The sequence below is a fragment of the Cydia fagiglandana genome, chromosome 8 (genome assembly GCF_963556715.1).
Source record: "Cydia fagiglandana chromosome 8, ilCydFagi1.1, whole genome shotgun sequence".
NCBI classification, from domain to species: Eukaryota; Metazoa; Arthropoda; class Insecta; order Lepidoptera; family Tortricidae; genus Cydia; species Cydia fagiglandana.
In genome coordinates, this window is record NC_085939.1 from 1,785,905 (window position 1) to 1,803,784 (window position 17,880).

The 17,880-nt window shown below is 41.4% G+C and overlaps 2 protein-coding genes and 1 long non-coding RNA gene across 3 annotated transcripts in view; 2 read left to right on the plus strand and 1 right to left on the minus strand.

Moving 5' to 3' along the window:
- Window positions 1-17,310, plus strand: part of LOC134666434 (uncharacterized) — a 36,673-nt gene extending 19,363 nt beyond the window's left edge. Inside the window, exons 5-10 of the mRNA XM_063523595.1 lie at window positions 8,427-8,554; window positions 9,098-9,292; window positions 10,451-10,725; window positions 15,955-16,048; window positions 16,286-16,453; window positions 17,085-17,310. Coding sequence (XP_063379665.1) covers window positions 8,427-8,554; window positions 9,098-9,292; window positions 10,451-10,725; window positions 15,955-16,048; window positions 16,286-16,453; window positions 17,085-17,252 — 1,028 coding nt within the window. The 3' untranslated portion in view covers window positions 17,253-17,310. The remainder of the gene's footprint in view (window positions 1-8,426; window positions 8,555-9,097; window positions 9,293-10,450; window positions 10,726-15,954; window positions 16,049-16,285; window positions 16,454-17,084) is intronic.
- The window catches only part of LOC134666441 (uncharacterized), a 215,024-nt gene that overhangs the window by 163,177 nt on the left and 33,967 nt on the right, over window positions 1-17,880 (plus strand). The gene's annotated exons all lie outside the window — the stretch shown is intronic.
- LOC134666449 (uncharacterized) lies at window positions 12,265-15,742 on the minus strand. The gene is made up of 2 exons (XR_010098505.1): window positions 15,128-15,742; window positions 12,265-15,005 (listed from the first exon to the last, which is right to left on the minus strand). It is a non-coding gene; the product is annotated as an uncharacterized LOC134666449 (long non-coding RNA).

Genomic DNA, 17,880 nt, shown 5'->3' on the forward strand with positions numbered 1-17,880 from the left:
AATCCCTCAACCCCCCCGATCAACCCCTGATCCATGTACCCCTCGGCCCTGAACCAGCAGCCCTTCAACCACCATTACCCGACCGCTTAATCCCCGACCCCTTAACTCCTAACCCTAACCCCCGATCAGTAGCCTTACCAGCTTACCAAGAGTTTGACATTGATTTATTCGCTAGCGTGTGTGTAACTTACTTTCTTTGCATCTCGCTCGTACTGGCATATTAGTGCGAGCGAGATGCGTAAAAAGTTACGAAGACGTTAGCGTCGCTAACTTAGCGAATATGTCAATGTCAAACTCGTGGTAAGGCTACACTTGCACTACATCAAATTGGCGGTGTTCGGAAGCAAATGCTCGAGTTACTTTAGAAAACACCGAAATCACTTTACACGTGCCTTTAAAAACTGAGGAGTTCCCTCAATTCCTCATGGATTCCATCATCAGACCAGAACCAAAAATAATATGGAAACACCTAGGAGGCAACTCCTTCCAAACAAAAAAAGATTTACTCAAATCGGATCACAGGTGCCGGAGTAATCGCTGAACATACTACATTTAAAATCATCATCATTATCATCAAAACAATCATCATCATCAGGTCTACTTCATCAAAGTGGTGGTTTTCGGGAGAAAATGCTCGACTTGCTTAAGAAAACACCCAAATCACCATGCATGTGCCTTTAAAAATTGAGGAGTTCCCTCAATTCCTCATGGATCCCATCATCAGAACAGAGCCAAATTAAAATGGGACCAACTCGGAGGTAGCTCCTTTCAAACAAAAAAAGAATTACTCAAATCGGACTACGGATGTCAGAGTAATCGGTGAACGTACATAGAAAAAAAAAAAAAAAAAATAGCCACAGCCGAATACAGAACCTCCTCCTTCTATGAAATGGAAGTCGGTTAATAAGCCTGTCGACGTATGTCTTGGTCGGCCTCACCTTAACCTGGCAGTTTTTGCAGTCCGACCAGATTTATAAAAAAATCATCAATAATTTTTATCGAAAAATCGTATGAAACTTGTATGGTAAGATAGCTGCCTTTGAGGACAGTAAAAAAAAAGTGGTCGGCCAAATCCTTTGTTGGCAGGTTCCTGTGTCCAGTTTTTGCAGTCCGACCAAATTTATGAAAAAAACATCAAATTTTTTTTATAGAAAAATCGTATGAAACTTGTATGGTACGATAGCTGCCTTTGAGGACAGTAAATAAAAATGGTCGGCCAAATCCTGTGTTTGCAGGTTCCTGTGTCCGACCAATTTTGTGGTACCACGTGAGAGCTACAATTTACCTCATCGAAAAATAGAATGAAACAAACGGATTATAATAGCTTAAATAAGCCTGTCGACGTATGTCTTGGTCGGCCTCACCTTAACCTGGCAGTTTTTGCAGTCCGACCAGATTTATAAAAAAATCATCAAAAATTTTTTATCGAAAAATCGTATGAAACTTGTATGGTACGATAGCTGCCTTTGAGAACAGTAAAAAAAAAAGTGGTCGGCCAAATCCTGTGTTGGCAGGTTCCTGTGTCCGACCAATTTTGTGGTACCACGTAAGAGCTACAATTTACCTCATCGAAAAATAGAATGAAACAAACGGATTATAATAGCTAAAATAAGCCTGTTGACGTATGTCTTGGTCGGCCTCACCTTAACCTGGCAGTTTTTGCAGTCCGACCAAATTTATAAAAAAAACATCAAAAAATTTTTATCGAAAAATCGTATGAAACTTGTATGGTAAGATAGCTGCCTTTGAGGACAGTAAAAAAAAGTGGTCGGCCAAATCCTTTGTTGGCAGGTTCCTGTGTCCGACCAATTTTGTGGTACCACGGTGAGAGCTACAATTTACCTCAACGAAAAATAGAATGAAACAAACGGATAATAATAGCTAAAATAAGCCTGTTGACGTAGGTCTTGGTCGGCCTCACCTTAACCTGGCAGTTTTTGCAGTCCGACCAAATTTATAAAAAAAACATCAAATTTTTTTTATCGAAAAATCGTATGAAACTTGTATGGTACGATAGCTGCCTTTGAGGACAGTAAAAAAAAAGTGGTCGGCCAAATCCTGTGTTGGCAGGTTCCTCTGTCCGACCAATTTTGTGGTACCACGTGAGAGCTACAATTTACCTCATCGAAAAATAGAATGAAACAAACGGATTATAATAGCTAAAATAAGCCTGTCGACGTATGTCTTGGTCGGCCTCACCTTAACCTGGCAGTTTTTGCAGTCCGACCAGATTTATAAAAAAATCATCAATAATTTTTTATCGAAAAATCGTATGAAACTTGTATGGTACGATAGCTGCCTTTGAGAACAGTAAAAAAAAAAGTGGTCGGCCAAATCCTGTGTTGGCAGGTTCCTGTGTCCGACCAATTTTGTGGTACCACGTAAGAGCTACAATTTACCTCATCGAAAAATAGAATGAAACAAACGGATTATAATAGCTAAAATAAGCCTGTTGACGTATGTCTTGGTCGGCCTCACCTTAACCTGGCAGTTTTTGCAGTCCGACCAGATTTATAAAAAAATCATCAAAAATTTTTTATCGAAAAATCGTATGAAACTTGTATGGTACGATAGCTGCCTTTGAGAACAGTAAAAAAAAAAGTGGTCGGCCAAATCCTGTGTTGGCAGGTTCCTGTGTCCGACCAATTTTGTGGTACCACGTAAGAGCTACAATTTACCTCATCGAGAAATAGAATGAAACAAACGGATTATAATTGCTAAAATAAGCCTGTTGACGTATGTCTTGGTCGGCCTCACCTTAACCTGGCAGTTTTTGCAGTCCGACCAAATTTATAAAAAAAACATCAAAATTTTTTTATCGAAAAATCGTATGAAACTTGTATGGTAAGATAGCTGCCTTTGAGGACAGTAAAAAAAAGTGGTCGGCCAAATCCTTTGTTGGCAGGTTCCTGTGTCCGACCAATTTTGTGGTACCACGTGAGAGCTACAATTTACCTCAACGAAAAATAGAATGAAACAAACGGATAATAATAGCTAAAATAAGCCTGTTGACGTAGGTCTTGGTCGGCCTCACCTTAACCTGGCAGTTTTTGCAGTCCGACCAAATTTATAAAAAAAACATCAAATTTTTTTTATCGAAAAATCGTATGAAACTTGTATGGTACGATAGCTGCCTTTGAGGACAGTAAAAAAAAAGTGGTCGGCCAAATCCTGTGTTGGCAGGTTCCTCTGTCCGACCAATTTTGTGGTACCGCGTGAGAGCTACAATTTACCTCATCGAAAAATATTTGGGTGCCTCTAATTGGCCGCGATACATAATATGTGGAGCGCTCCTATTGGTGCTTTAGAAAAAGCTTCCAAATACTAGCCGAGCCCGACGGCTGCGTTTAGTTACTGTATTATACAAATAAAGGTTGCGTTCGCAACACGGACTATATTTTTCGATGAGGTAAATTGTAGCTCTCACGCGGTACCACAAAATTGGTCGGACAGAGGAACCTGCCAACACAGGATTTGGCCGACCACTTTTTTTTTACTGTCCTCAAAGGCAGCTATCGTACCATACAAGTTTCATACGATTTTTCGATAAAAAAAATTTGATGTTTTTTTTATAAATTTGGTCGGACTGCAAAAACTGCCAGGTTAAGGTGAGGCCGACCAAGACCTACGTCAACAGGCTTATTTTAGCTATTATTATCCGTTTGTTTCATTCTATTTTTCGTTGAGGTAAATTGTAGCTCTCACGTGGTACCACAAAATTGGTCGGACACAGGAACCTGCCAACAAAGGATTTGGCCGACCACTTTTTTTTACTGTCCTCAAAGGCAGCTATCTTACCATACAAGTTTCATACGATTTTTCGATAAAAAAATTTTGATGTTTTTTTTATAAATTTGGTCGGACTGCAAAAACTGCCAGGTTAAGGTGAGGCCGACCAAGACATACGTCAACAGGCTTATTTTAGCAATTATAATCCGTTTGTTTCATTCTATTTCTCGATGAGGTAAATTGTAGCTCTTACGTGGTACCACAAAATTGGTCGGACACAGGAACCTGCCAACACAGGATTTGGCCGACCACTTTTTTTTTTACTGTTCTCAAAGGCAGCTATCGTACCATACAAGTTTCATACGATTTTTCGATAAAAAATTTTTGATGATTTTTTTATAAATCTGGTCGGACTGCAAAAACTGCCAGGTTAAGGTGAGGCCGACCAAGACATACGTCAACAGGCTTATTTTAGCTATTATAATCCGTTTGTTTCATTCTATTTTTCGATGAGGTAAATTGTAGCTCTTACGTGGTACCACAAAATTGGTCGGACACAGGAACCTGCCAACACAGGATTTGGCCGACCACTTTTTTTTTTACTGTTCTCAAAGGCAGCTATCGTACCATACAAGTTTCATACGATTTTTCGATAAAAAATTATTGATGATTTTTTTATAAATCTGGTCGGACTGCAAAAACTGCCAGGTTAAGGTGAGGCCGACCAAGACATACGTCGACAGGCTTATTTTAGCTATTATAATCCGTTTGTTTCATTCTATTTTTCGATGAGGTAAATTGTAGCTCTCACGTGGTACCACAAAATTGGTCGGACAGAGGAACCTGCCAACACAGGATTTGGCCGACCACTTTTTTTTTACTGTCCTCAAAGGCAGCTATCGTACCATACAAGTTTCATACGATTTTTCGATAAAAAAAATTTGATGTTTTTTTTATAAATTTGGTCGGACTGCAAAAACTGCCAGGTTAAGGTGAGGCCGACCAAGACCTACGTCAACAGGCTTATTTTAGCTATTATTATCCGTTTGTTTCATTCTATTTTTCGTTGAGGTAAATTGTAGCTCTCACCGTGGTACCACAAAATTGGTCGGACACAGGAACCTGCCAACAAAGGATTTGGCCGACCACTTTTTTTTACTGTCCTCAAAGGCAGCTATCTTACCATACAAGTTTCATACGATTTTTCGATAAAAATTTTTTGATGTTTTTTTTATAAATTTGGTCGGACTGCAAAAACTGCCAGGTTAAGGTGAGGCCGACCAAGACATACGTCAACAGGCTTATTTTAGCTATTATAATCCGTTTGTTTCATTCTATTTTTCGATGAGGTAAATTGTAGCTCTTACGTGGTACCACAAAATTGGTCGGACACAGGAACCTGCCAACACAGGATTTGGCCGACCACTTTTTTTTTTACTGTTCTCAAAGGCAGCTATCGTACCATACAAGTTTCATACGATTTTTCGATAAAAAATTTTTGATGATTTTTTTATAAATCTGGTCGGACTGCAAAAACTGCCAGGTTAAGGTGAGGCCGACCAAGACATACGTCGACAGGCTTATTTAAGCTATTATAATCCGTTTGTTTCATTCTATTTTTCGATGAGGTAAATTGTAGCTCTCACGTGGTACCACAAAATTGGTCGGACACAGGAACCTGCAAACACAGGATTTGGCCGACCATTTTTATTTACTGTCCTCAAAGGCAGCTATCGTACCATACAAGTTTCATACGATTTTTCTATAAAAAAAATTTGATGTTTTTTTCATAAATTTGGTCGGACTGCAAAAACTGCCAGGTTAAGGTGAGGCCGACCAAGACATACGTCAACAGGCTTATTTTAGCTATTATAATCCGTTTGTTTCATTCTATTTTTCGATGAGGTAAATTGTAGCTCTCACGTGGTACCACAAAATTGGTCGGACAGAGGAACCTGCCATCACAGGATTTGGCCGACCACTTTTTTTTTACTGTCCTCAAAGGCAGCTATCGTACCATACAAGTTTCATACGATTTTTCGATAAAAAAATTTTGATGATTTTTTTATAAGTTTGGTCGGACTGCAAAAACTGCCAGGTTAAGGTGAGGCCGACCAAGACCTACGTCAACAGGCTTATTTTAGCTATTATCCGTTTGTTTCATTCTATTTTTCGTTGAGGTAAATTGTAGCTCTCACGTGGTACCACAAAATTGGTTGGACACAGGAACCTGCCAACAAAGGATTTGGCCGACCACTTTTTTTTTACTGTCCTCAAAGGCAGCTATCTTACCATACAAGTTTCATACGATTTTTCGATAAAAATTTTTTGATGTTTTTTTTATAAATTTGGTCGGACTGCAAAAACTGCCAGGTTAAGGTGAGGCCGACCAAGACATACGTCAACAGGCTTATTTTAGCTATTATAATCCGTTTGTTTCATTCTATTTTTCGATGAGGTAAATTGTAGCTCTTACGTGGTACCACAAAATTGGTCGGACACAGGAACCTGCCAACACAGGATTTGGCCGACCACTTTTTTTTTTACTGTTCTCAAAGGCAGCTATCGTACCATACAAGTTTCATACGATTTTTCGATAAAAAATTATTGATGATTTTTTTATAAATCTGGTCGGACTGCAAAAACTGCCAGGTTAAGGTGAGGCCGACCAAGACATACGTCGACAGGCTTATTTTAGCTATTATAATCCGTTTGTTTCATTCTATTTTTCGATGAGGTAAATTGTAGCTCTCACGTGGTACCACAAAATTGGTCGGACAGAGGAACCTGCCAACACAGGATTTGGCCGACCACTTTTTTTTTACTGTCCTCAAAGGCAGCTATCGTACCATACAAGTTTCATACGATTTTTCGATAAAAAAATTTTGATGTTTTTTTTATAAATTTGGTCGGACTGCAAAAACTGCCAGGTTAAGGTGAGGCCGACCAAGACCTACGTCAACAGGCTTATTTTAGCTATTATTATCCGTTTGTTTCATTCTATTTTTCGTTGAGGTAAATTGTAGCTCTCACGTGGTACCACAAAATTGGTCGGACACAGGAACCTGCCAACAAAGGATTTGGCCGACCACTTTTTTTTACTGTCCTCAAAGGCAGCTATCTTACCATACAAGTTTCATACGATTTTTCGATAAAAAAATCTTGATGTTTTTTTTATAAATTTGGTCGGACTGCAAAAACTGCCAGGTTAAGGTGAGGCCGACCAAGACATACGTCAACAGGCTTATTTTAGCTATTATAATCCGTTTGTTTCATTCTATTTTTCGATGAGGTAAATTGTAGCTCTTACGTGGTACCACAAAATTGGTCGGACACAGGAACCTGCCAACACAGGATTTGGCCGACCACTTTTTTTTTTACTGTTCTCAAAGGCAGCTATCGTACCATACAAGTTTCATACGATTTTTCGATAAAAAATTTTTGATGATTTTTTTATAAATCTGGTCGGACTGCAAAAACTGCCAGGTTAAGGTGAGGCCGACCAAGACATACGTCGACAGGCTTATTTTAGCTATTATAATCCGTTTGTTTCATTCTATTTTTCGATGAGGTAAATTGTAGCTCTCACGTGACCCAATAAATCTGGTCGGACTGCAAAAACTGCCAGGCTAAGGTGAGGCCGACCACTTTTTTTTTACTGTCCTCAAGGTCAGGTATCCTACCATACAAGTTTCATTCTATTTTTCGATGAGGTTTTTTTTGATGAATTTTTGTCCAACGTTTTTGCCATTTGTACAAAATCTGCCAGGTTAAGCCTAGGCCGACCAAGTGCGTTGGAATCTACTAAATGTCAGGTACCTCTACAGGGTAGGTATATTCTATTTTTTGATGAGGTTTGTTTCATGCAGCCGGCTCCCGGACTATTAAGAGCCCTTCAACGTGCACACTAGCGCCACTGCTAAATAATCGTGATTATTTAAATTTAACGACAGGTATTTAAAAATGGGGGCCGCTACGGACTGTATTGTGGACATAAATACACAATACAGTCCATAACGGCCTCCTTTTTTAAATATCTTTCGTGAAATTTAAGTAATTACGATAATTTAGTAGTGGCGCTAGTGTGCACGTTGAAGGGCTCTTAAGTAGGTATGTAGACTGAATACGATTTCTTCAAAACCATTAATTCTTCCCTTCACCCTCTATCATTTGATTGGCCTTCGCATTTATCCTTACTATACGCGACACTTTTTATAGCTACTTAGTACTTCTTATACTTATCTTTTTAACCAAGAGCAGAAGTAAATGAAATTCAGCTAATTACAGTGAACACATTACCTATTTCCTTTCAAGACATCGCTACAAGTCGACTGTGTCTTGGCGGTCAATATCTGTTTACCGTTACCAAGTAACCAAATGTGATGATTAACTGGGGTTACAAAATACCACGGTTTTACCTGAATACCTACTCGAATAATTGTGTCGCTTAACTTCGAACTCGGGTAAATCCATTGGACCCTCTCAGCAAATATCTACCCTATTACGTTTTCTTAATACCAAAATAGCATAATCTGACAGATGGATTTACCCGAGTTTGAAGTTAAGCGACTCAATTAATAGATGTTATATACAGTTTCGATTTTCTATATCGTTAAAGTTTGGTGCAATGTAAAGTCTCTTCACGGGCGACCAAAACGGAGAAAACTCGAATCTCATCGAAATTCGTTTTACCTAAGGTCATTGTGAGTTGTTGGCGTTGATGAAGGAAGACTTCAAGAATGTGCTGCAGGAGTCTTTGCAGAAACAATGGGACGAGGTGCGGCGCGCCATGTCAGCGTTTACTTACTTCGATAGTTTCGATGAGGTGAGATACCTACTTAACTACCTAGCCTCTTATTAAGGTCCCATAGTACTAATTAATAATTCAGCCTGGCCGCGTAGCCAACATCCCAATCGCTAACGCTCCATAGCGATCGAGACGGCGCAACTGTCACTGTCGCACTAATATGTAAGTGATAAAGAGACACAAAGGGTTTCGTTGTCGAAGCGATAGCGATCGTCACCTTGGCTAGGCCGGCTGTATATACCTACAACTGCTGGGAACAGGCTTCCTCTCATGAGCAAGAGGGATGCGGATTGGGGCCTACACATTCAGTCGCCATCAGATATATCGGAGCGGCCAAGGTGTTCACAATATCTGAACAAGCGCTCTAACGACTTGACAACAGAGGCGTGTTCAGATATCTGTGAGCACATTAGCCGCTCCGATATATCTGATGGAGACTATACAACTTAGACTTTATTCCGCAGATGTGTATACGCAGGTACGATGTTTTCCTTTACCGAAAAACTAGTGATAAATATCAAATGAATTATACTAAAAAAGTTGTTATTGTTACTACATCAGGTAGCCCAGCGCGAAGGCTGTATAGTGGCTAAAATGAAGTCATACAAGCGGAACGATACTGTGCTGGGGGACGGAGTAGGAGCGCAGAATTTCGTGTATTTCGTATTGTCTGGACGCTGCCAGATGATTGAGTCGCTGCAGGTTATCGTCAGTAAGCACCTCAACCGCAACCACTATACGTTGTACGATCCCTATGTAAGTACCTACCTGCTAATAGCGGAAGCAGTTATAAAGTTGACCCAAAAATTTTTTATTAAGCTATGAGCTTCATCACATATGTTCCTTGAGTAATTCTAAGCATTTCAAGCCTGGGAGGCAATAAGAAATGTGTGTCTACTCGGATTTGTAATAGATTCAAACTTTCAACCCCTTTTTAACCCTGTTAGGGGATGAATTTTACAAAACGCTGAAATTACTTTTCCTGTCTTTTAATAATATCCCCAAATACAAAGATTCAAGTCCCGCGTTCGAAAAATTTTTTGATATCCATACAAACTTTCAACCCCTTTTTCACCACCTTAGGGGATGAATTTTCAAAAACGCTGAAATTAGTTTTCTTGTATTTTAATAATATATCGTTTTACGAAGTTTCAAATTCCTAGCTTAAAATAAAACTTGAACCCCATACAAACTTTCATCCCCTTTTTAACCCCCTTAGGGGTTGAATTTCTCAAAATCGCTTCTTATCTCTTGTACACTTTATAAATGTAATCTAGTGTGCAAATTTCAACTTTCTATCTTTTGTAGTTTCGGCTCCGCGTAGCAAAAATCTCCAACCAAATTTTTCACCTTTTTACATTTTTCTTGTAAAATTACTATGAAACTGAAAAAATAAAATATCAGCAATGAATTCTACGTCTTTGGTTTATACGAAAATGATACCAAACTTGCCCTAGTACCCACCAGGATCAGAATAGATTTTTTTTAAAGATGACGGGTGGCGGCCGTCTTTGTATCCCACCCTCCCCCCCACCCCAGGCTACAAATGCTTAGAATTACTCAAATATCAGATGTGATGAAGCTCATAGCTTAATAAAAAATTTTTGGGTCATGTATGGCAGCGTTACATAACTGATTCCAGTATAAGGGTTCCAACACTTCCAACGATTCATGTCCTAAATTTATTTTACGACTAAGTCTAAAGCCCCCTCCAGACTATGCGCGTGAATCGCGGGCGAAGCCGCGAACGCGAGTGTGGAGTCGATTTCGCTGTCTGCGAAAATCGACGCCACACTCGCGTTCGCGGTTTCGCGCCGCGATTCGCGCACGAGTGTGGAGGAGGCTTAATATTTTAGGCCCTTGAACAACTTTGTTGGGCGAACCAAACTTATAAATTGGTGACCATATTTTTAGATACCTGAAGAGAAAAGTGAAAAAGATTTGGAGGAAAAATGGTTTGCCGCCTATAAAAATAAGAGAAGAAGTACTTTTGAAGATAAATCTGAGATGGATGCAGCCACATCTCAGTATAGACCGAGCAAAGGGGTTTTGAGAAGCAGTCGCTCGTTGAAAACAGAAAATGAGAAAAAGGGAGAGCCATCACTGGTCACAATTGTGGATGTGCCACCGAGCAGTGAGCAAATCAGTCAGAATTTTCTGCTTCCTAGTCAACACAGGCAGTCTGTCAGGTTACTTTTTCTTCTATCACTTATCAGGCAGTATCGATTTATTAAGATTGTATTAAATAAGTACCTACTTCACTAATCACTTTAAAATTAAGAAACTGAAGAAATTGAATAGTTTAAGCGAATCAAGGAGCGGGTTGTAATGGCTCCTCTAAACGATGGGCCAGCGCCGGCCACTCCAAGGGATGCAGCCATGCGGTAGAATGAGATAGCAATATCACTTGCTCCCTCTAACGCATAAATGCGTCCCTTGGAGTGGCCGGCGTTGATCGTGTAGAGGAGCCATAAAAATACGCGAGTATTGTATCTCAAGCTCATTATCTCATCAATCAATCTTACCATAAAGCTTGTGTAGGCATGGGACAAAATGCGCGTGTCGCGAGTACATGGGCGTGCCCGGCGTGCAAAGCCACGACCCCTCGGCGTGACAACTCCGACAATACGCCGGTGAAGCCGAGTGGGGCCGGCGAGGAGGATGCGTCGTTGGATCTGCAGCCCGATGTCGCTGAGCAGCTGCGCTTGCTTCGTGGGGACTTCGGCGCTGTGCGTGATGAAGTTGCGGGCCTGCGCCAAGAGGTGGCGCGCTTCAATGAGCTCCTTGGTGGTCTCACTGGCCGTCTGGATGTCCTGGAGGAGAAGGTCAGGCGCCTGGAGGAGCGGCCCGTGGAGCCCGTTGACGGTGAGCCAGGAGACAGATCGCCGTCAGGAGCAACGGTGGAGCTGCAGCAGACAGTGGCGCGCCTTCAGCTGGAGCTGAATGACCGCGACCAGGACGCGTTGCTCTCGGACCTCGACATCGGCCACGTTCCGGAGACGAGGGGCGAGAACGTTGTCCACACGGTCACCGTCCTCGCGGCCAGGTTGGGTGTCGCCTTGGAGCAGCGCGACGTGGTGTTCGCCGAGCGAGTCGGGGCGGTGGGCCGGGCCGGGGAAGGGGATGACAGTGAGGCCGGAGGCCGGCCGCGTCGCGTCGTTGTTAGGCTGGCGCGGCGGCAGCTGCGGGACGAACTGCTGCAGGCCGCCCGCGTTCGGCGAAATTTCACCTTCTCTGTTGACAACCTGCCGGGCCCCCCGCGTCGCGTTTTCGTCAACGAGCGCCTCACACGCACGAACCGCCTCTTGTTCCACAAAGTTCGTGAGTTGTGTAGGCAACACCAGTGGAGGTTCTCGTGGACAAGGCGAGGAAGAATCTATGCCCGAGAAGGAGAAGGAAAGTCGGCTTTTCCTATTCGCTCAGAAGCTGACTTAGCGCGTGTTTTTGGAGCCAGCTCCGTTTGAGGTCCGGGCGGCCGTGTGTAGTTTAGCTTTTATTAGTTTAATGTTTTCTTGTTTCGTATCTCCACTGTGGCACTCCAATGCATGTTTAGTCATCTCAGATAATTATTGTCGGTATATGAATATGATACATAAGTCGTTTATAATTTGCAGCATATGTTATCAATGTCAGTCTGGTACTGTTATTATTAGGTCTGTCAGCGTGGTGTCAACTGTCGGGTGGTCTGGTACATACATCTGTTGCTATAGTAAATAAAACACTTAGAATTGGTTTGTACAATGCGGGTTCTCTTGGCACAAATCATGACAATTTCATAGCGGCTGCTACTCGACAAGATGTTGATGTGCTGGCGATTAACGAATCATGGTTAAGGGCGGGCGAAGAAGGGCGGGCACCGACACTTCCTGGATACAGCTTCCGGCATATTCCTAGGCCGCAGGGCGACCGGTCCCGTGGTGGGGGCGTAGGATTTTATATTAAGCGACATCTCAGGGCTCGGACCTGGCCTCATCCAGTTGACCCGCTGCATAAACTGGTGGAGCAGATGTGGATCACTTTTGCTCTCAACGGAAGGAAGCTAGCAATTGGTACGGCATACCGTCCACCTTGGATGGATCTCCAACTGTTTTTAGATGCTGTAAGTGATTCAATTAGTTCAATGCGTAGCTACGACAACTTAGTTTTACTAGGTGATTTTAATATAAATTTATTGAATGGCACCGACACAAAAACTACTCAATTTAATAATTTTATAACTTGCTTTGGTTTAACACAATTAGTGTCGCAGCCAACACATTTCACTGACACCAGCCAGACCCTGATCGATGTTGTCTGTACGGACATGCAGGCCAATACTACAGCAATTGATCATGTGGGCTCCCTGTATGGTCATTGCCTTGTTGTCTGTAATTTCAATGTTAAGCGTGAGAAACACAAGCCTTACCGCGTTACCTATAGGCCTCTTAAAAACATCTGCGAAAAAGATCTAGATGTGGACTTGCAAAGCGTGAGGTGGGACTTGATAACAAACCTTGGAAATGTCAATGACATGGTAACAGCCTTTAATCAACAAGTTCTTAATCTATTTGATTTGCATGCTCCTCTTAAGACATCCTTGATTAAAGCCCAATCATACCCCTGGATTACGGACACCGTCAAATTGATGATGAGGTTGCGTGACAGTGCTGCGGCAGATTTTCACAAAAGCCAGAGCGAAGTCAAAAAGATATACTACAAAGACCTTAAGTCTATTGTAAATAAAGCTCTGTATTTTGAAAAGGTAGCATATTTCAAACATAGTATTAATAATAAAATTAATGAACCCAAAACTTTATGGAAAAATTTAAAAAATACAGTGTTGCCTAAAAAGAATAATGAATTACCTAATATATTTAATAATCCTGATACCTTGAACAAACACTTCCTAGATCTACCTGGAACTTCAAGTGTCACTATATCACAGCTGACCTATTTTGAATTTCATAAGTTCAATGACTCTGTTTTCCATCTAGATACTGTTAGTTCTTATCAAATAATTAAAGTAATTAAATGTTTAAAATCGAATGCTGAGGGTATTGACGGGATAAATCTAAACATGCTTACTATGACTTTTCCACACACAATTGATTTCATTACGAGCCTAATAAATACCTCCATTCTTACATCCACTTTTCCAGATATCTGGAAGTTAGCAGTTGTGACTCCCTTGCCTAAAGTATCGAACCCATCTGTGCTTACAGACCTTAGGCCTATAAGTATACTACCTTGTCTGTCCAAAATAATGGAAAAAGTAGTATGCTTACAGCTAACCGCCTACTTAGAAAACAATAATATCCTACCAGATGTCCAATCAGGTTTTCGGAAGGGACGTAGCACTGTGACCGCATTACTCGATGTCTCTGATAACATTTTGGATGCTCAAGACAAAGGAATGTGCACTATTTTAGTCCTCCTCGATTTCTCAAGAGCATTTGATTGTCTCAATATAAATCTGCTTCTTTCCAAATTGAGTTTTTACGGATTCGATCACAAAACTGTAAAGTGGTTTGAAAGCTATTTACATAATCGATCACAAATTGTGAAAGTATGTTGCAGTGACGGATCTTCATTTTTATCCGAAAAAGCTGATATAACAAGAGGAGTTCCACAGGGATCGGTGATCGGCCCACTCCTGTTCATATTATACTCCGCAGATATAGGGTCCCACATCGCGCATTGCAAATACCATATATATGCAGACGACATACAAGTGTATATATCATGTAAGCCAGCTGACATTGACAGTGCTATAGAAAAATTAAACCAAGATCTCACCTCAATAGCATCATGGGCCACAGAAAACTGCCTGTTGCTTAATCCAAATAAAACTAAATACCTAGTATTTGGCAGCAGGCAACAACTGGCTGGTGTCAGTATATCAACCGATGTTATGCTAATGAATACACCGGTTGAGAGGGTGTATGAAGCGCGTAATTTAGGTCTCATAATGGATTGTGGACTACGTTATGAGAAGCATGTCTCCGAGGCCATTAGGAGTTGTTTTTACAAGCTTAAAGTTTTATATAAAATTCGGCCATATTTAAGCGAAAACCTACGCTGTCAACTAGTTGAATCACTTGTCCTATCAAAATTAAACTATGTGGATGTAGTGTTTGGGCCTAGACTTCTTGCAAAGACAAAGAGACTCATTCAACGTGTTCAAAATGCCTGTGCTCGCTTCTGTTTCAATATTCCGTTGAGAGCTCACGTGACACCATTTCTGAACAGCCATAAGATCCTCAAGATGCAACACCGTCGTAAACTTCATTTGGCTTGTCTGCTCTTTGGTGTGCTTAAATATGGTACTCCGCCTTATCTCTTCAATAAGCTTTCTTGTATTAAGCTCCGCGAACGCCGTAACTGTGGAATTCAATTGTTAATGCCACGCCATGCCACAGCAGCGTTTCGGGGAAGTTTTCGCTATGCCGCGTCGAAAGTCTGGAACAATATACCTCCGCCTTTGAGAAACCTGCAAAGTATTCATAGCTTTAAGTCAAAGATTAAACTGTATTTACTTAATCACCAACTTAGCCAAGAAACCTACAGACTTGATACCAGCTGCCTGTAGTTTGTTATTTTACTTATGCTTACCTCAAGTGTTTTGTTCCTTTGGCCTGACAAGGGTTCATCATTCCTTATACGCCATACTTAGTAGAGTGCTGTTATGTTAGTATTTCGTACATTTTCGTAAATTCGTCATCCTACAATGCTGTTTTGCTAATAAGCTAATCTTACAAGATTTTTTAACGTAGATTTAATGAACGCTCGATATTGGTTTGGTCTGACATTGCTTTTTAGTTAGTGTAGCCACCGTTGGCGCTAGTAGTATATACAGCTGTAATGCTCAGCCAAGATATGGTCGGACCGGATCGATACAGCGATTTAGAGCACGATGCTTGTTTTATGTATTAATTAATCTTAATTGTAAATAGTCATTATGTTGTATCTTCTTGCTGTGTAACTTTTTTTTTCTTATTTAATTAACTGTTGACTGTATGTTATTTCTGTCTTTTTTCTTCTTGTTTGTTACCTTCCGTGATTCTTCTCACTTGATGGTCTCATCGGAAGATCAGCGCTGGAAGCCACCAGCAACATGCTGAGATGGGGCCATTTCGTGGCACTTTAATCTTATTTTGTGTTTTCTTTTATACTATGTACTGTTCCGATTGTTTGTGCTTACGAATAAATCTATTCTATTCTATTCTATTCTATTCTATTATTGTCAATGTGAGCCGACGAAACACGGCAAAAGTAGGACCGACTTTCGTTGTTGATTGTAAGTTTCTACGTAACATGCGTACGTTATATGTGTATCGTTTTTAGACCCCACTACTTGAGCGTAGGTGCTTTGGACCCCTCAACGCAGTCTCTATTTTCAAACACCTGAATTGACTATAGAATTCCTCACGATATTTCAGAGTAAGTATGGCAGTGCCCGCCGATTCACAAGAGGATTCCAAGAATAAGACCGAACAGCCGCGATCAGCTGATTTAAGAACATATTTCATGCAGGTTAGCCAAGCTCCGCTCATTAACATCCCAACCCTACAAGGAACATAGTGAAGTGACCCCGGGCGAGGCAAGCGAGTTTTAGAAAATCTTTGAATGCAGTTTTGTTTCTTTTTAAAAATAAAGGAATGTATCCTTTAAGTAAAATGAGCCAGCTTAAGGATTTAAGGTAGTTTCCCTCCAGAGCCCGACTTATCTTTCCACACTGTATGTTTATCCGTACCTAAACTCATTCTGCAGGTATGCTTGTTCAACCCTGGGTCCACGTTCGGTTTCGGCGAGAACATGCGCGACCGGCGCATCGTCGCGCTCACGCCCGTCGACTGCATGCTGCTGCCGAAGGTCTGGCTGCTGCAGCGGAACCCTGCTAACATCTGGACACGGATACAGCACTATCTCGAGAAGAAGGTGACTTTTAGTCAATATAGTCCTGCCCTGCCTGTCTGTCCTAAGAAGCAGTTTCACAAGGGTCATCTTTGGGTCGCTGAGCTGTATCAATGGGGAGACACCCCTCTTTTCGGGGAAACTCAGCTCAATTTCGGCTCAGCATTACTCCGAGCAATTATTAGGGTTGGCATCACTTGACGTCCTTTTGCGACCACAGATATGAGATAAGATAAAGACTAGAATTTTGACAACCCTAAATAGCCGAAAGGGATAGTGCCATACATTAGAAAGGGATAGCATGATTCGTCCCTGAATTGCTGTTCAACTTCGGTTTTGTAGGATGTGTCCTTTCTGTACGGTAGTACTATTATTTATTCTGTGGCTGTATTTTGTCTGAATAACGAACAATGAAAATGTAGCAATCAGAATAATTCTGAGGGGCTACCGCGAAAACCTAAATTCGCAAATTGCGGGGATTTTAAGGATTTTTCTCTTTTACTCCAATGAAGGCGTAATTAGAGTGACAGAGAAAAATGCCCGCAATTTGCGAACTTCGATTTTCGCGGTTATAGCCCTGAGCCTTTCAAACAAGACCGAGTCTAGGAACGTAAAGCGGTTGGTAAACAAATGTGTATTACAATTTGTTCCGCAGATTCCCAATAAGCGTAAGCTATTCAAAGAGTTCGTGGCGGCGCGCCGCTGGCAGGAGTACCGCGACCAAGTGGTGTCGGACGTGGTGGCGCGCTCCAAAGCTGTCAACTTCACCACCGTGCACGACGTACCTTACTCGATACGCCTCGAGGAGATGTTGGATTATTAAGCTTTTTTTTAAGTGTAATTGTGTAATTTCTGTTTGTTAATGAACCTAATTTTATTTTATTTAATTTTCAAATAAATAGTATTAAATTATATTCGCATTTAGTCCTAGACAATTTAACAGTGTAGTTCTCCCTTTTACGCTGCTACATACGCAAGTTTAGAGATAGGTACCATTAAAAAGTAAAAACGTCATCGACACGTTACGTGCTTGTGAAGGTTTTTTTGGTTTGTTAGTGTATTTTACTGCTGGGACTCTTGTGATTCCACTGGCCTCTGTCCCTAGCAATTCCCTGTCAATTAAATACTTTCGAATGCATACTGGTTCCTGGTCCTCTCGTCACTTTCCCCTGGGCTTGTCTCACCACCTGTGACCGTCGTTGTGGCAACTACCAAAGAGAATTTAGACGTCTAAATTCTCTTTAATTCAATTCGATTCGATTCGAGTGGAGACCACGGACTAGCAGGCGCAGCGTAGGACGTCCACCCACAAGATGGACAGACGACCTTGTTAAGGCCGCCGGAAGACGCTGGATGCGGGTCTCTTCCAACCGGTACGAATGGAGGTCCAAGGGGGAGGCCTATGTTCAGCAGTGGACGTGTTATGGCTGAGATGATGATGATGAAATTCT